At 37.9% G+C, this 20,284-nt stretch overlaps 1 protein-coding gene across 36 annotated transcripts in view; it reads right to left on the bottom strand.

Moving 5' to 3' along the window:
* NRXN3 (neurexin 3) overlaps window positions 1-20,284 on the bottom strand; it is a 985,030-nt gene that overhangs the window by 237,979 nt on the left and 726,767 nt on the right. For all 36 annotated transcript variants that reach the window (XM_017741724.1, XM_017741721.1, XM_017741722.1 and 33 more), the window contains one exon: window positions 10,209-10,390. In XM_017741724.1, coding sequence (XP_017597213.1) covers window positions 10,209-10,390 — 182 coding nt within the window. The remainder of the gene's footprint in view (window positions 1-10,208; window positions 10,391-20,284) is intronic.

Raw genomic sequence — 20,284 nt, 5'->3', positions numbered from 1 at the left:
GGGAGGCTTATTAGCACAAATAACACCACTTCTGCCTTGATTCAAACAGCACACAAGCTAAGCAAGCTCAGGCTCCATGCACACTTAGAGAGGAAAAACAAGCAACAAAAAACCACCACAGAGCACCTGCTGCTGTAAAATCAGTTCTCAGATGTGTGGGCAACAGCAGCTTTCCAAGGGCACTACCTCCCCTCAGCTGTTGATACTGAATCTCTCAGGTGACGGAGAAGGGAGCACTTTGAAGACTTCTGATTTAAGAAAAGATGAACATTCAGAGCCAACCAGCTCCAGTTCTGAGACAACAGCCCTAGTTACATAATTTAATCTCTAAAGCCTCAATTTTCTCATTTTATAAGCATTTTTATGTCTACCTTTAAAAGAGATATGGTGATGTGTTTATATAGCTGTTCTAAAATTACATGCAAAAGTATGTTTTAGGCACTATAATAACTGTTAGAACAATGTTTCTGAATAGGAACTGTGGCCCTTTCTTGAAAACTTATGGTGAGAGAAACTCATAAGAATTTGAATGCTAGAATTTTAGCCAAACTCCAGTGCATTTTCTCCCCAAAATTGTCTCTGCAGTGTCCTAGTAACATAGGAAAAGGCAAAATTGCCTTTCATTTACCGTACAAAACTGTGCAGGACTAGTCTTTCATGTTCTCTAGAACAGATGATTTTCACCTCAGTCAGCTGCGTATCAATGATCAGGCTATCATTTCCCTGCATTGAGTTTTGAAACCCTGTAAAATTCAAATCATAGTGCAAACAATGTGTAATACTGCTTGGATTAGACCAAGTTCATCTCTTTTTCCTCATAAGATTCAATACTATGCTCCTGTTTAGAATGTTCTTCCTAGAGGCTTAATAGAGAATTCATTTCGCTGTAGCTGATGTAGTATGAAACAGTTGCTAACCTTTGACAAGAAGGTTACATCAGATACCAAGCTGGGGTAAATTATACTGACAATTGCCCTTGTTAATTGCTTTTGAGTAGTACTCAGTATGTCTAAATGTGCAGTGAATTATTATTGTACCCTGCTGCTATCCATTAACATGAAGATCAAGAATTTTATTTTACTTTTTTGATGCAACCATAGAGAAGGTGATAAAAAGCCTTAATTGCAAACAGATTTAATTTAGAACCTATTAGTGCAATTTATCCAAGCATACAGAAGATGGGTTGGTTTGAACAAGCTCATAAGTTTAAAGCTTCTTGTAAAGGACAAATCTATATTGCCAATCATTAGAATATACAAATATTAAAGATTTTAGTCTCTTTTGGAATGAGTACTGAAAACCTCACACTTACCTTCTTCGAGTCTTCATTATTTCAAGCAAAGAATTTCACTGGAGATGGTCTTAGTTCTTTGACTCATCCAGAAAAAAATTTCACATTACTTCAAATCCTTCATATTTAGTATTTAAAAGAAAAATACTATGAAGCAGAATCTAAATTTTCTCAGCATCAAAAAAGTATCCCTTAGATTTCCTTGTTTATTCACTCACTAACAAGACTGTGTGGCAATTATTAGTTCTGAAATACTAAGAGAAAGTACTGCAAAACAGGAAAGGCAATTCATCTCAGGTTTTATTGAAATTATGATATATTATACAGCCCTAGATGACATATTCTACCTAAACACTACAGTCACAAGAGAGAGTAAAATAAATATCAAGCAAACCACGGTATTTGTTTGTACAGTGTACAAGATAAGCAATAGCACAATATTTATTGCCATAAATATTTGGATAGATATGTGAGATACTCTGTGATTTGATCGTTTAACACCTAATAGGAATTCACAGAACCACAATGAATCCTAAGACAAACCTGGACAAAATAAACAAGTTTCAAGCTCTAGAATGTATTTTGAACAGAGGTTGCATATATAGGGATGAATCTTTCTCGTGAGCTATCCCATTTGCTTCTAATTAGGAGCAAATTTTTTATTTCTGCACTTAGACTGAAATACTAGTGTTTGACTTTGCCAGATGTACAACATTAAAAGGGGTAGATGTGTATTCTGAAAAAATGCTGTCCACTATACCAAACCTGTGATCTTAGTAGATGCTTCCTTGAATCAGCAAAGCTCTATCTTTTAAGGTATAGTATTTAGTTGCCCATATCAGGTTTCGGAAAGTTACCAAAATGTAACTTCCCACTGAGTGTCCTCCATCTCCTCCAATTCTAAATTTTCACTCTCTGTTGTCCAGCTGAATTCAACATTTGAGAGCCAAACTCCCCAAATTATTTTCAGATTGACAACTCTAATCAGGCTAACTTGTGGTCTAATCAGCAATTTTACTATTCATGCCAAAATTGCCCTACCAATTCTTTCTTCCATGCCTCTAATCAGCTTCACAATGTTCAATGACAACTGCAAAAACACTAGCATCTATGCACAAACTGTCACTGAGTGAGGAGCTAATGAATCCCTGTATCAAAGCACTGAGCTTCCACACTGCCTGAATGGAGCCAGGGATCTAAAATCCATCATCTTCAGCCATGGGACATCAGCGTGCCGTTTCCCGCACCACTGCATTCAGCTCCACACGTTCATTCAAACACCTGGCGCAGACACCGGCCACAGAGCAGGGAATGGAGCGCAAAAGGTCACTGAGACAACTGGATGGGGCACAGTGCCAAACAGTGCCAGCCATGAACGGGCACACTGGGGTGAGAAACTCTCCAGTGTTCACAGGTTTAGCCTCAACTCGTGGCCTCCTACCAGAGGCTCCTTCTCTAGAGCTAGGAGATAACAATAAATGGAATATTCCTATGCACTGTGTTAAAATACACTAAAAATGGATTATTAATCACCTTCTGAAAATAAGAACAGAAGTAACAATAACATGTTTTAAAGCTAGCTTGAAAACTGAAAGTCTGTTTCCTGTCTTCAAATTAGTTTTCCTTTACTAATTCTTTTGTGCTCCAGGGGACAATAAATGCAGCATGCACAAACACATGGGACTCCAGAGACCAAAAGAGTTTAGGAAAGGACAGGAAAAGACTGAGAGCATTTTGGGACAAGACCATTGCATATTTAAATAGAAGGCTTCCATTAAAAAAAAAAAAAAAAAAAAAAAAGTTAGCCTTTTGGCGGTTTTTATACCGCTGGCAAAAACCAAACATCCTGCAAGTGATACCCCAAACTCTAAATACAGATAAAATTCTTGTTTGAAATCAAGAGGACCTACATATACTCTGCTTGCAACACTGAATTCCCAATTCATATGTATATTTGCACATCTATCCCTCACTCCTTCCATTAAAAAAAAAAAAAAAAAAAAAAGTTAGGCTCTTTGGCAGTTTTATACCAGCTGGCAAAACAGCCAGTGACATGCATATCTCAGATTTGAGACTCATTCAGATATAGCCTCTCTCAGGCAAAATAACAATGCTGAAATCATATATATTTGCTATTGGGATTTTTTAGTCTATAAACCTGACATAACATGCAATCAGTATATTATAGTCCATTTTTTTCTGCAGATGATCTGCATATAGTAGCCTATATTACATTCATTATTTTCAAGGGACATGGTCAGGAACAGAGGCCCTCTTCCAGGTCAAGACTATGCATGACAGGTTGACCCTGCCTAGTAACTAAGCACCCTCCAAGGTGCTCATTCACTTCTCCCTAGCAAGGATGCAGAGAAAATTGGAGAAGCAAAAGTAAGAAAACCTGTGGATGGAGATAAGTTTAATAAGTGAAGCAAGGCCATATTGCTTCCCATTTACAGGCAGATGTTGAGCCACTTCCTGGTAAGCAGGGCCTCAACACACATAACTTACTTGGGACACAGACCATAAATCATCATCAGCACCTCTTACCCTTCCTTTCCTTGCATTTTTTTGCCAGGAACATTATCTTGTGGTATGGAATGTCACTATGGTCAATTTCGGTTAGCTGTTCCAGCTGTGCTTCCTTCCAAATTCAGGTGCACTGCCAGCATATTCACTGACTTCTAAATTCATCAAGGTTTGTCTTTTAACTTACAAATTAGCCTTTAGGTAATTCTACCATCTCCAATTCTTGTGATCAACAGAAAGAAATGGAGTGCCATTAAGATGACAGTCTCGGCTGAAGATGACCATCATCCTAAGGAAAAAGGAAGATGTGACTTACAACTTAGTAACACAAATAATTGTAGAAAGGATGTAAACACTCGTGATGTGCTCTGTAAGACACTTAGAATCTGCTTGTCATGCAATAGCTCAGTACTTGTTATAGTCTCCTAAGTTATTCATTGCTGCTAGGGAACAGTACTGTCACCCCAGTCCTTCTGGTGTCAGCACTCTACCTGGCCTACACAGTTAAGCAGAAACCTACTCCACTGTAGAAAGGGGAGGTAGGACACTTTTTAAAGTACTGGAGGATATGTACATGTATGTCACATCTTAAATGAGGACTTTCTTGCCAATCCCAATTACCTTAAACAGAATGCAACCTAAGTTAAAGGTATCCATTAGCTAGTTAGTCTGAACTTCAGGAATTGACAAATCACAGTAACAAACGTTTATAAAAGATATATATGATGACATGAAGGAGGACTCCAGCGAATCTTCATACACTAACATCACAACAGTTTTTCCAGTCCCTCATTTGGTTCATTTTCCATCTTGGCTAGGAGGTTAGCAGTCATGGTTTCAAGCCTTCAAGCATATGTTAATTCCCAGGTGGGACCTATTAAAGACAGTACATTCAGGAGTCTCTGCCAGAGAATTTACTCCTAGCAGAAAGCTACATTCAGACAGTTTCTATATGTTAATAATCACAGGAGACCTGCAGAGCACTCCCTCAGGACTGTTGCTAGATTTGTCTTCGTAAAAAATGTCTGTAGACAGTTTGTTCTTTTCGACCTTCTAAGGATCTAGACAATATAATCTTTTTGCTTGAAAGCTCAATCTAATTTTCTCCCCTCACCAGCAGGCAGTCTAGTCATTCTCATTCGCTAGTTGTTCACTTCCTCAGCTAAATGTGTTATACAAGATGTTGTCTCCTGCACTTAGCCATTCTGTAAATAATTTCTTGCTTCAACAATGAAGCCTTTGTCTCATTTCACCTTTTGCTGATCCACTGGTTGTTTCACTATAGAACATCTTTGACTGGATATGTGTTCTATACCAATCTGTAGGGGCTCATAATTTGTATAATTTAAATTAGGAGGAATGTACACAGTTCTTTGCTGATTTATGAAGGAAATGAGGCATGATGGGCATTAAACACTTTGGAACTGAAAACTACTTAACCACCTCCAAGAACTGTATCAAACTCACAGACTTGCTCTACACTGCCTGAAATCCAGGAAAGGCAAGAGCAAAAGCACTATTCTGAATAGATATCAATGTAAACACAGTCAAGATAGGGTAGATAAAATTATTTATATTCACAAAAATTAAACTTGAACAAACTAAGAGTTCTACACAAGAACAAAAAAGGCAGTCTAACATGGTGAATCACCCTAAAAGAAAACTGTAACACCAGTAAAGGCAGCTAAAAATAGAGCAAAACACAAGATAGGATATTGAAGCAGATCACTCACTTTTTTTCATGGTCTACAGCCTCTGCTGATATACTGCCTACAAAATAGTGCAAGTTAATCTTAAGGAAACCCTGTTCTTTCTACTTTCTTAGACATAAAAATGTAACCCTGTTAGTGCTCAGTCTGTATACAGCCTAGGAAATGCTGAAATATTTTGCATCAAAGAGATTTTGGTTTTAGAAAAGCAAAACACAAACTCCTATTGCATTTTGCCTCCATTTATTATCTCAGAGTAGCCCTGAAGTTATTCAGTTCATCATATACCCTCTGGTTATAAGGACAACCCTGGGTCTATCCTTCTCCTGATTCTAAATCTTCTGCTTCTTCTGTATCTGCTCAGATAACATGCCACCGCAGTTTTGAAGGGAGACTTCATAGAAAGGAGCCAGAATTGGTTTTACAACTGTAAAATGCACAGACTTGGGCCAATCATAGTATAACTGAAAATTATGATTTGAAATTATGATTTCAAAATAAATGGCTGAATGTATACATTGATTTTCTTCCATTTATACTCATTCTCATTTAGCAATTCCATCTCTAACTCAGAGAAAACTTACTTTTTCATATGCTTTTTGCTTAAAAATCAGAATGGGCTATGTAAAATTCTGTAGCATTCAGTGGTAGCCTGGTGCTAAATGACAGATCCCCACTAGCCTGAGTCTACTTAAGCAAAACTCCTCCCAAAATCACTAACACTTTTGCCCAAACCTAAATTCTTTCTTGTGAGAAATTCAGAAACTGGAACAGTTCCACAACACAATTCTGAAGGTCCAGAGGCTTGATGGCAGATTACCATACAGAACAAAATGAAAGAATGCAGACTAAACCAGCAGCACACATAAATGATTTCTCTCTCCACAGTTACCACAAGAATGACACCATCATCACCTGCGGCTGTTTCTCTCCCCATTTCATTTCTATGTATTGTATGTGGTAAAGCACAAAAAGAAAGTGTAGTAGTGCAAGGTGAATGAACACACAGAAGCATTCAACCCACATCTCAAGACATGCTGCAGTCTTTTTCAGTACCCATTGTGGAAGACAATTTCCTCGTATAGGTTTGAATGAATTGTCAGGAAAACAAAAAAATATCATAAGGAGGGATCTGATGCTCTAGCAACTCTCTCATTCCATGTGCTACAGTCTGTTCACACAAACACCTCATGCTTCGTATACATCGATCTGGATGGTATGCTATCCATTTTTGCAGGGCTGCCACTTCATACTTCATTGTAAGTCAGGAGAGAAAATAGTTTCAGAGGCTGTAATTTTTTGTCATATAAAACAGGTATCTTAGTCAATAAATTTCCGCAATATCTGAAAGACTCATAATTAAAAAATGAATTCTAACAGAACAACTGTAAATTAAACAGGCAAATATGTAACTTCAAAATAAAGTATCTTCTCTGACTTCAAACCTTACAAATAGAAAGATCACAATGGACACTACAGAACATACATGATATTCAAAAAGCAGGCAAACTATTAAAAGGTCTCCTTAGAAGAATATGGGCAACTTTTACAAACTTTAAAATAGAATCAGATCTTGATAAACCATAGCCATTACTGTTAATTTTGGATTTAGCGATGATAGATTTTCATTTAGCGATGCACATTAGAAAACAGTGATCATCAGGTGCCTTTTGTCACCTTTTATCACCAATAGAACACCCAGGGAAATGTGAGGAGGTCAGCATCCAGCAAATGGCACCCAAAAGAGTCTGTGAGTGGAATATCTAAAAAGGCTCCAGGGAAAGAAGTATCCCCAATACTAACCCAGGAAAATCCCTCTCATTTTTATTATTACTATTATTATTAAATATAATTGCAAATGAAAAAGTCAAGTTGCTAAATACATATAAAATAAATTACATTAAAATTAGTGTTTTCTTTTTCTCTTATACTTTGCTTTATGGTCTAAATATTTGGGTTTTCAAAGCTTATTTTATAATCAATTTGATCTGTTTTCATAGCTCTGATTTAAAAATCTATTTATCCCATATTTCTACTACAATTTGACCCATGCTGCCTTGTTTCTCTGGACAATTGAAAATGGCCTAATGGAAGGTTTTGAGGAAAAGAATATGGACAAAGTCTTTGATTATGACAGCACAAGCATGTGGTAGTTCTCAGACAGTTACAAAAGATCTTGGTCTCATGGAAATCTTGCATGCAATTTGCTAAGAGATCCTAAATAGTCTTGCATTTTAAGTGTCATTTCAAGATGCACCTTTAACTTCAGATTTCAATTTTTTCCAAAATAATCCTGATGTAAGCTCACTTCTATTACTTTGAACCATAAACCAGATATAACAAACTCTTACAGATATTCAAGAAGCCAATAACACTTTAAAAGTTCCTCTTCAACTTTTCTATTGCATGTAACAGATGAGTCCCAGACCACATTCTTTATTTGACAGCTAGGTAGAGTCAGTGATATATATGATGAACAGTAATACCATCTCCAGAAGAGCACAGCAGCACGCCTTTGCTCCTCGTGAATGACTGGCAAATCCTCCTAATCCATCCTGACCACAAAAGAACAAGAGAAATTAAAGCTGAACTAGTTCCATATTTACTGCTAGTGAATAGCTTCAGGGATAAAATTGCCCAAAGTACACAGGAAGCATTCAACAGAACTTTTAGTAATAATATCAACCAAATTCGTAGATTTTATTTAGATACCTGAAATAACCTGAAACTAGCACCATGCCATACAGAGAAGCTTGAAAAAAAAATATATGGGGAAGAAGCTGAAAAACTTACATTATTTTCTTTTCCAAAACTGATTGGAAAGAGAAAGCAATGATTTTCTTTTGCTATTATTTCATAATGAATGCTTACGTCTCAGGTTCAATTCCTTTGTTTCAATCTATTCAACAAATTTTTTTATAGTTAAAATCAGTCATTAAAATGTTCAATTAATGGTAGAGAAAGGTAGATATTTGAGACCAAGCTATAGAGAAAAACTATGTGCCGTCATCATTAATGCTGAAAAGAGTCATTGTGCAAGTTCTTATCTTAATGCAGAACTAAAATTTCTTTTGTTGGTACTTGTGTCCATTTTCCCTCTTCCTTCCACTGACTACTACAAAGAAGAGCCTGACTTTCATTTTCTCTATAACATCCCATTAGGTATCCAAGAGCAACATGATCCATCTTAGACTTTTCCTACAACCTTAACAAATTCATGTCTCTGCACCTCTCCTCACATGCAAGAATAGTGTTTTCCAGATAACTGATAGCATTTTACATGTTATATTATAACACCTGAAGAATATACACTGCCTTGCTCAGACATGTCCAGTCACATATGCTTAATCTGAGTCACAGAGCTCCAACCAATTAGGCTTAGCACTTCTCACTTTTACAGTCTTTTGGGGTTCTTTTTGTTCTGTTTTTAAGAAAGGAAGAAAGCCTGTTTTTATATATATTAAAAAAAAAAAAAAAAAAAAAGCCAGGATTTGATCTCATTTTCATTCCAGCACAAAACCAACTAAATATTTGGATATATCACAGAAGAGAAAAACCAGAATGGCTGACAGTAGAATGGCTCAAGCCATATCTACCCCATTCCAATGAATCTGAATTTTACAACAGGATTCAAAGCAAAAACCACTTAAAATACTGATGATGAGTACTAGAACCTTGTTTCTGGTCATTTCAAAACCACCCTGCAATATATCCAGTGCTTCAACATGATTCGGAACATGGCAAACTCCTGCAGCAGATTAAGGCCCTCCATCATTCACATTAGGTCTGTTTTGGCCCCTGGCATTTCTCCTGTTAACTTATATCTTCAAGATTCCATGAAATGTCAACAAATCCCCAGCTCATTCAAAATTTGCAAATGGCCCAGTTGCCTTTCCACTATGAATTAATGCATAATACATTGGAAATAATCTGAACATTGAGTAACATGACCAGCCTCTACCTCTAGTAAACCTCTTGGCTATTTGTCAGAAGAAAACAAAGCAAACAAGCTCTTCTCCTCCCACAGGATCACATAAAGTAACAAAGTCTAAAAGTTTCCAGTTCTAGTGTTCTCATTTTCTCAAGTAATTCAACTCTCCTAAAACCCCCTTTGCTCAAGTTCTCACAAAAAGGTCTATTTTCTTCTTGCAAAGCTATGTTGTGCTAACATCAAATTCTTATTCTTTTGAACTACCCTGCTAAAGCAAGCTATATCAGTTTGAGGATCTGTTCAGTTCTCACTTAACTTTCTTTGTGAGGAAAAAACTAACACCTTATCACTCCCTTTTAGTCTTTGTCTTCCGAGAATAGTAATACTTCACCATAGATTCAGCTGTATTCAGGACTGTGCATATGACTCAGTAGATTGCCACTGATAAAAAATGTTTCTCCACTTTTTGAATAAATCCTACTATTGAATCACATACAGCTTTTGAGTTTCGTTTTGTTTGTTTCTTCCCTCCCCAGTTTCTTTCGGCATCAAGACTTAATTCTCTGTGCATCCCATTCAGCAACTCTACAAAACTATAAAGAACTACTATAAGCAGTTTAATCTGACGGGAATTGAAGACACAAAGTACAGAACATGACACACGGTATTTTAGAGTAACAGTTTTCTTCAAATGCATATCCAGTTAAGAGAAACCCAGGTCTGGGAGAGACATGGGCCTGTCTATACTCACTATGTGCAGCTGCAGAAAATCACCGAGCCCAGGGGCACTGTCAATCCGGACAAGAATGCCATCCTTCACTGTTGTGCTGAAGCCCACAGCAAGACGGTCCGTCCTTGTGCTTGGTCTGTCATTAGCTGGCCAGGTGTACAGGATGAGACCCCCACTCTTCCCAAATATATATGTGGCACCAGCTACAAGATAAAAAAACAAAGAAAAACATATTAGTTTTGCCAAGTCTAGTGGCAATGCTATGACTTCCAAGAGGAACAACTTAAGCAAGCACATGCTTTCATTAGTTACAGGGGTGAAATCAACGTGTTCTGCTGGCCAGGCCTGATGAAGTGCATTATTAGTTCCTAAATAAAGACAGGCAGCATTTAAGACAAAGATAAGTGAAGAGTTTATCAAGAATTATCAAGACAGTTTGTAAAGAATGAATTATTTCATTAGTGCTAATACCCAAGACAAGGTTGGATTGGACACTGTTGTTCAGGGGAGAAAACCACAAGCCACTCCCATTTCAAAAGCATGGGATTCAATCTTATGAGGTGATTCAAAGGCAATATTTAGCATTTATCCATGAGGTTGGACTTGCCGTCAGCTAAAGACTATTCAATGCATAGTAGGAGACTACAATTTTCTTAACACTTCATGAGATTTTTTGATATCTAGTCCACATATTTCCAGCACCATTTGTCTTGTCACCACTGAGCCTGGGAATTTGTTCCTTGCCCTTGTTTTTAAGGACAACACCAAACTTCTCCCATGCTGAACACTGTCCTCCCACATTCGTGAGGGCCATCTGAGCTGAGGAAGGCAGTAACGCAAGTGAGGAATTACTGCCGCAGATGAGGAAGCTGAGAAGCAAAAGAGTTTGGAGCTCACATTCTGACTTGTACTCAACACTCCAAGTTAGGAGCAAGATTTTATAACTCAGCAGTTATAAAATCAGCCCCCGAGCTTCTTGGAAAGTATATCTAAAATTCCTGTCTCGTCCAAATCTACAGGCAGGCCAGGAACAACACTCCTCCATGTTTCAGTCACTTACTGCACCTCATTTTTCTGAGCACCATTACAATGGTTACAGAACAGTAAGCAAAAACAGCCAGCTTCTGTTACTGCAACAAGGATAAAATAGATGTAGAAAGTACAGGCAATTACTGGGTACATTTTCTAATCCGAGTGAAAGTACAACTGAGGATTTTTTTTTTTTTGCACCATACCAATCAGCAACATGTATCACGCAACCTTGTGCAGAGTAAATGTAGTTAGATACAGAAACAGGTGGGATCATATAAGGGTAATTTCTACACTTGCCTACAAAGCTGCAGCTTCACTGAAGCTCTTTATGACCTGAATTCCAAATGAATGCTGCATATTAGTAGAAATAATTGATACACTTCTCCCTTGCTAAAGAGGCTTACTCTGACATCTCAGAACACATTACCAAAACAGACATCAAAAACTCAGCCACAGATAAATGAAATGATTTGTGAACAGCTGACTCAATGACAGAGTGAAAATCAATCATGTTTTCTTCTTCCCTTCCAGGCCTATGCACATCCAACAGAACATGCCCTCAGTAAACTCAGACAAATGTGTTCGAAATCAGGGTTAAAAGGAAATTTCAGTCATAATTCTGAATTACCAAAAGAGCACATTCTGGCATTCTGGAACTGTGCACATACACTTTTTCCGTTTCAGAAAGAATAATTTTATAGACTATAGTCTATAATTTTATAGAAATAATTTTATAGAAAGAATAATTTTATAGACTCAGCTTCCTCATTCAGCTTTAAACTCCAGATAGAGGGTGCATGACTATTTTAAGATGTGTAGAAAGAGGTTTTGTTTGTCCATTTGTTTAAACATCCCCAGCTCTATCTGGAACCTTATGGTTAGACAGTTGGAGATGACCAGGTAGTGAATTATCCGTGTCCTGCCCCCATGCACAGGCATAACAACAGCCCCCCTAAAACTACACTACAAATATACTCCTTCAGTTTATCAGTTTGTTCTGTAACTTCTGTGTGTCTTTGCACTACAGACTAAAACTAGGCACAGCAATGTGGTAAGCAAAACTAGATTTACTCATTGTTGATGGTTTCACAAATTAAAACCCACTTCCCAAAATTACTCTCACTTGACTTGAAAGCTCTCCTCCTTTTCTTTGTACTGGTTATCAGGCCTTTCAGCAGCAAAGACAAGCTTGGAGGTGAGTTCTTCATTCTTTATGAAGGCAGATTATTTCTTTACCTCTCTAAGAACCATTTGGCTGCAGGTGGACCATGTCAGTCCTCCAATGAGAGCCAATTAGAACCAATTATGTCCTCACAGGCCTTTCATGAGACTTAACTACTTAAACAGATCTTATTTTCTCCTCACAGAGCATAGATTTTGCTTCTAAGCCTAACCTGACAATATTCAGTACTCTGTACTGAGGTACCAAGGTTCCTAAGGTAAGGATCAGAAACACAAAGAAATAACACAGTCTAAACCTGCCTTTGCTGGGTTTTATTTCAGTTTTCTGTGAGATGGCTCCACATAATGCTTCATGAAGACATGTAGTACTTTGGTTCAGCTGGGAATGTCAACTCAGTTCTGGAGTTCAGCTGATCCACAGGCTTCCAGCTTTACCTTAAATATGGCAGGGGTTTACTGTGATGCATTCTGCAGTCATATATTCTGGCAAGGCATTGAGCTCTTGAAAGAAAATTCAGATACAACAACCAGAGCTGCACTAACCCAAACAGACCTGTAAGCAGAAGTCTGATTGGCCAATACTTGTTTCCTTATTTCCCAGGTCAGAAATACCTGCTTAATAAGAGACGGGCCACTTGCTTTATCTGTGTGTAGCTGAATGTACACAACATTTGTCGGATACATCAATGTCCCTCCCTTCACCAACATTTTGAGGACATACAGGCTATCCATTGACGTGTTTGGAAAGAGATGCATATTAACATTGTGACAGTATAATTTTTTCCCCAAATTATGAACAAAATAGTCATTCCAGTCTGGAAACATAAGATCCATCAAGTGGAAGTATAACAAGAGTTAGTTTCACATTGCAATCACATAAAAAGAAAAAGTAACAAAAAACCCCAGCCATGCAACACAAACACACTTGACTTAAATACTTCTATTTGCCTGCAGCAACCATGAGTTTATAAAGTTCAAGAGATTTGAACAAGCAAATTATAACCCTAGACTTCAGGAAAGGAGATTTCAGCTTCACCAGAACTTGACAAGGCCTGAACACCTCTATCTGATTGGACTTGCTTTAAGCTGGTGTGAGTGAGCAGGCTAGACCAGTTTACCACCAGCAGTCCCTTCTGATCTTAAATCAACAATTATCCTTTCTTTGTGGTGTGGCAGAGAATTGTAGAATAATTAACCAAAGAATTCTAATTTTAAAAAAAGCTGGTAAGATGCAAGTCTGTTAATCTTGAAATCTTCTTGTACCTAAGCTCTGTTACACACTTCTTTATTAGACAAGAACACTTCTTTTTTTCCAAGACACTTTCCATTCAAGACAGACGGTAGACTACACTCTCATATTTAGTTTTTTCTCACTGTTCAAGGTTTAGTTATGTAACTCCTTTAATAAGTACAACACCAACTGTGCCCTAACAATAGAAAAGTCTGAAGGACTGATTAATTGCATTGTTATACAATGTATTGTTGTTACAGTGTTTCACCACTTCAACTATATAACACTAAATTCAACCAATACCATGCAAAAAAAGAACAATAATAAAATCAAGGATACAAGCAACACAAAATTATTTCCCCAGTCAGTTTTGTGGCAGTCACAGTGCCCTGGGCCAGATTTACTGTAGCAACACATAAAAACAAACTGAAGTAGAATATTTTCAGCTACTCTATATGTTGCATGCAGCAAGTTGGTCAGCACTGGGAGCTCAGAGAACTGAAGACATATATAGAGAGGAAACACTCCCTACAGATTTAAGCTACTAAGACACCATTACATGTTTAGCGTATACAAAGCTTATAAACTCACAAAACTTAGTGTGGCAGACTGGCAGTTGACTTCTCCCAGAAATTACGTAACTTCTAACTTATATCATTGGTGTTTAGAGATTTAAACATCAAAGATGGGTATGTTACAACATATGTGACAATGTAGTCTGCATATCTAGAGTAGGTAAATTATGTATTTGCTAGTTGTATTCATGAACAGAGCTGTTATATTATTAATCTTCAGTCAAAATAAAATAGTTTGAGGCAAAGACTCCTCACAGAAAACTCCTAACAGACAAGTCATAACCAAGGTTATAAGCCACAGCAAATAAAGCCTACAAATGAGGTGTTTTAAGAAGCATTTAGTTTAAGTTAGCACTACCACCTGTCATTTTAATTCATCATTGCCCAAAGACTTCAAAAACCTGTTTTAAGGAACAGCGTCCTTCAATCAACATAGTACAACTGCAGCAAAGTAAAGTAGGAAAGTAAAATAGTAAAGTAAAAGTAGAGTAGTAGTAAGCAAGTCTGTTACTTTTGCACGAATTAAAACTTCTGCGCCCCACACTCCTGTGAATTTCCCCACATTAAAAAATTGATTGCAAATTCTCTATTTGCATCTACTAAGCCATCAAAAGCCTGGTTTGCCTCAGCTACAGCACAGCACACACACTCATTTCCCTGTGGCCAAGAAAATCCAGCATTTGGTAGGTAACACAATGCTTATACACTGAAGGGTTACCTGCAGCAACTCTGCACTGGGAGAGTATATGTTTAGCATAGTGTAAATGCTACAGTTCATATTTTTACAACCAAAAAGTACCTTTAGGATGCAAATTATGAAGAACCCAGGCCAATTCAAAAGCTACAATAATTACTTGAGTACCTTTCAAAAATTTGCCCCAAGGATGGATAGTCATGAGCGGCATGGAATGTTGGAGGGCATGGGCCACTTTTTAAAGGCCTTTTCTACTCCAGTGAGTTGGAAGTTCACCCCTGAACAACTATAGGACCCTGATAAAGTGACAGAATATTTGCAAGGAGAATGCTGTGGCACCTTCAGAGATGAGCTCTGGAGACACACCCTGTGCCTCATGCCACAGGTGAGTGATGGTGTCTGGATCACCATCTTGTGGCTTGAAAAGCAAGTCCTGCAGCAGCACAGCACCCTAGAAAGAACTGAGTCTGACAATGGGACTAATTTCAAAAATAACCTTGTAGACACCTGGGCCAGAGAGCACAATATTGAGTGAGTGCATCATATTCCCCATCTGGCACCAGCCTCTGGGAAAATTGAACGGTAAAATGGACTGTTAAAAATCACATTGAAATCAATGGTAGTGGGACCCTCAAACATTGGGATCTACATTTAGTGAAGGCCACCTGTTTAGTGAACACCAGAAGCTCTACCAATTGAGCTGGCCCTGCCCAATCATAACCTCCACAAACCAGAAGGGGATGAAGTCTCTGCACATATGAGAAAGGGGCTAGGGAAGACAGTTTGGATTAGTCCTGAGTCAAGCAAAGGCAAATCTATCTGTGAGATTGATTTTCCTCAGGGACTTGGATGTACTTGAGAGGTATTGCAGAGGAACAGGGAAATACAATGTGTACCTCAATGGAATTCGATTTTTGTGTGAGAACAGTCTGTAATGTTGAATTTTATAATACTGGTTGCTGAATGATGTTGCCACTGTATGCCATAAGTACCACAGACAATGAGGATGGACTGCTTCAGTTACACCAGTCATGAGCTTGTGATGCAGCTGGCAACCAGCCAACAGCACACCAGCCCTCCTGCCCTGGAAGATGTCTAGGATGGATAGAACCCACATGGACTAAATGACCTTAACAGACATCTTGGAGGGAGAGCCATTGACTATGGAAATGGTATCTGTGCTTGTGTTTATATATGTACAGCTGGGAGGTGTAAGATTTGAGCATGACATAAGTGGTATAGAATACCATGAACTAAATTGGGGAATGCCATTTCTAAACCATAACAAATATAGATATTATTTTACTTCTTAACATTTTTGTAAAAGGAGTGGAAACTTTATTTATATTTTATTCTGCTTAGTCCAGTAGTTCAGATGAGTCTTGTAGAGTATTTCATATGCTGATGTAAAGGTCCTAACATGTTTATTAATAATCATAACCTTCTGCTATTTAACAAGAAGCTATCAGTTCAACTACAGGAAAATTCATGACGATGGCATTTTGCTCTTCTTTCTTGGCAGGAAACTGAAATTTAGGTAATTTTCAAGAAGCAATGTTGTCAAAGGATGAAATCAATAACATATTGTGCATGACCATAGGTTACATGAGCAAATCAAGAGCCATTTCACATCATGAATGAAACCTTGGTAACACCTGTAATTAGCAGCCCTTTAATCATCAGCCTTCTGAAGGCATAACTAAATAATGGAGACCTGATAGTTTACATAGACATTCAAAAAAATCCCACAAAATCTTAATAAGAAAAGGTAGAGCTTTTTCCAAATTTACATCAAGAAAAAGTAAGGATGACCCTTATCTTACTGTACCTGGACTAGGCAGTTCATTTACTATTTCCATCACCAGAAAATGCATGTAAAAGGAATGCAGGTTAGAATACTGGCACGAAAGCAAGTGAGAAGAGATCAGGCAAACATCTGCAGAAACTAAGTAAGGGGACAAAATTTGCTGCTGCAGAAAACATCATAATTTGGTCATGCAATAAAAAAGCAGTTCCAAAAAACACGGTATATAGAGAGCTATTCAACCCTCGCAAGTGGAGATGAACAAAGCAACAAGGAAGAGCTGCTGCGACCGATTTCTATTCTAATAGAAAACTCTAATAACATAGATTGGAAGTTTTCCCAGAAATCTGATCAGACTGATTTGATCTCTGCCCCCAAAATTAAGGTTCCTGGCCATATGTTTGCAGCTTAAGGTAGACTCCATATTTGACCACTCTACTTCCAGTCAGAGAAACAACTGTAGTGTAGTTCTTCAGGCCTTTACTTGGCCACACAGTTCAGCATCTTATTTATTTATACTTGCTACACTCGAGAAAAAACAATCCATGCTTTGACCACCAGCTCTAAGAGGGAGTTAAAGCAAACAACACATGCATAAACCAGAAAAGAGAACTATGACTTTCAAATGACATCTATTTATTGCTCCCCAAAAGTTTATAACATCACAATGCAAACAATAAAACACATCAGTTGAAACCTATGCACTGCCAAAAGGATGAACATTGGCTGAGTGAAAAATGAAGCTTCTGAAAGTTGTTTTTAATACTTAACTCATTCTGGCCACCTCAAATAGACTACACATATGCTGTACAACTCCAAATTTCCATTAAATTAATTTCTTAGGAGTAAAAAGAGTGAGAGAATGACAAAAGCATGTTTTGAGGACAGTCAAAGAAAGGAAACCGCGTCCATATGCCTTAACAACAATAATGATGAAAATAGGCAAAGTTTTCACCTAGCTTTGCAATATCCTCTCAAAGAGCATGGATGATTTAGCTGACTCTTCATTACTTGAAATCACTTCAACTGGGTCAATTCTAGGTATGCTGAAACATCTATATTGCCTAGAGATGACCTAAGAGGTGTTTTCAATTGACAGCTCCTGCGAAGTTACTCCTGTGGGTCTTGTCCACTAAATGCATTGCATTCAGCGTAATACAGCTTCTTTGCTTCACAGTTATATTAGATGCATGATAGCACTTCCAGCTACCATTATTAAACAAATTAATAATGGAGAATAAAAAAAGACCAAGAGAGAATTGTCCCATTCCTTCTGCCCTTTCATATTTACCAAGGCATCAGTCTTGACAACAGCTATTCTTCCTTCTCCCCTTATAAGCTATCATCTTGTTGCCCTCAATCCTAAACTTCAATTACATTGTTATCCTAATCCCTCTTTTACTCCTCTTCTTCCTATCTCACTATACATCACACCAAATAAAAAAAGTTCTTAGACAAAAGAATTAATTATATCTCAGGAATCAAAACCAAGCTAGCCATTGACACATCCCCTGCCTTCAAGCATATACACCAATGTTCTTACATTATATGAATGATCTGCAATATCGGGCTATCCCAGGGACATCTTGTGAGTTACTGCCACTCAATCACACACATCAAGAAATTTAAGTGTCATCAAAACTGAGTATCATCAATCAGGATGAAGTGTCTTACTCCTCCTTCACCTAAAGATCCTCTCTGGCACTTGTACATCTGTGACTCCGTTGCTGTGTCTTCCACACCTGAGTTTAAAAGGTCTATTAATACAAACACCTGCTTGATTGAAAAAAAGGAGATGGGGGTTGAAAAGGTTACAGGATCTAATCACCATCATCATCTGGTCACTTGACCATTCCATCACAGGATCCTTCCTGGGAGGAAGGAAAGACAGGCCTAATACTTTCTATGATACAACTGCTGAAACATCCTTTTATTTATCAAGAGCTTTAAATTGCCTAAGAATAAAGAAAACTTAAAACCCTGAAAAATGCAAAGCTTCCAGTCTAATCCTCAAAAAAGAAAAAAAGAAAAGCAAGCTTCTGTGCTTAGAGTTCTTATGAACTAGCTCTACTTCCTTTAGGATGCTCACTCTTCCTTGACAAATTCTCCGAGACTGAAATTGAACACCACATTTATCTCAAAAAATCAGACATTGTTTGACATGAAACTGAAATTCCTTTCACACTTTAAAATATGAAGGAGCATCTATATAAAAAGGAGGAGGAGCTATAAAAGCTGCAAGACTAACACAAAACGGAAGCAGCAATTCGGATAACGCCTGCTTTCTGTGTTTGTCTTCTTTAATGACAGCAAATTAATACAAGTCACTTTCCTCCCAGTATGTGTGCATCAGCCAACAATTGGATCAGACAGTATGCTACTTCTTATTAGTTACACTGCATTAAAAAGATTGGAAGAGGAAAAGAAGGAGAGCCAGGGAGTGTTTCTAGAACTACTTGAAGGTCCAAGATAATTTATGCTTGAAATATGAATTCCTCTAAATCTGGGATACCAGGAAGATTAAGGTTTTTTTCCAAATATGAATTTTCCATGGGGCATGTTGGGTATGTTTATCATCTCAGAAGGAATTTAGGGATTAGCTGCTGACTAAAACAGATGCAAGATGACCATAGGCACACCAGCTTAAACATAAAAGATTGCAACACAGAAAATATTTCAGCAATACTTTAATTTCCATTACAACAACAAGATTGTTCAGACAACAATCGCTGTCGTGTCTTCAGCATTGATCCTAAGTGGATACACATGGAAAACTAAGAGTAGAGCAAGCCTATTTCCTTTAAGTATGCACTCAGACCACGAGCCTTTTCATCAATTAACTCAGCCTCATGTGGTTTGTTTATACAGTAATCCCAAAGAGATCTATTTTTCAAGTACTTATCCAGTCTGTCTTTGAATACATTTAAAAGTTTTGCATTCACAATGTCTTACAAACCCTTAGCAATGACTCAAACAAATCTGCCATTGATGTAGCAAGTTAAACATTAGCCAGCTGTGGGCCCTATCAGCAGAGGCATCCTACAGCATCTTGCATTCTGCTAACAGGACCTGGGGCTGTTAATAGATGATTATTCCCCTTTACTCAGTGGTTGTTAGACTGCATCTAGAATAATGCATCTGATTTTGGATTGACAAACTGGAGCACGTTCACTGAAGTGCCACAAAGGCAGTTGGGTGGATGAAGTGCCTGCCTCATGAGGAAATGCCAACAGATTCAGGCTTTATCAGCTTGGAGATGACACAGCTTCAAGGGGACCTAAGGGCAGTTTCACAGCACCTGCAAGGAGGTTCTTGAGAAGCCAAAGGCAGGCTCTTCACAGTGGTGCACAGCTGAGGAGCAGGATGCAACTGCTGTACTTTGAAGTAAGAGAATCTGACTCTACAGCAGGAAAGAGCTTTCTCCTCACAAGGAAAGACATGCAAAGAAGTTGCCCAAGTAGATTTTAGAGTTTCTGTGTGTGGAGGTTTTGAAGATATGACTACATAAAACCCCAAGCAACCTGATCTGACCTCACAGCTGACCTTGCTCCAAGCGAGGGTTTGGACTAGAGATTTCCT

Source organism: Corvus brachyrhynchos, unplaced genomic scaffold (genome assembly GCF_000691975.1).
Source record: "Corvus brachyrhynchos isolate BGI_N302 unplaced genomic scaffold, ASM69197v1 scaffold115, whole genome shotgun sequence".
Classification (NCBI taxonomy): domain Eukaryota; kingdom Metazoa; phylum Chordata; class Aves; order Passeriformes; family Corvidae; genus Corvus; species Corvus brachyrhynchos.
Note: the sequence above shows the minus strand (reverse complement) of the source record. Positions and strands in the feature narration are given on the sequence as shown.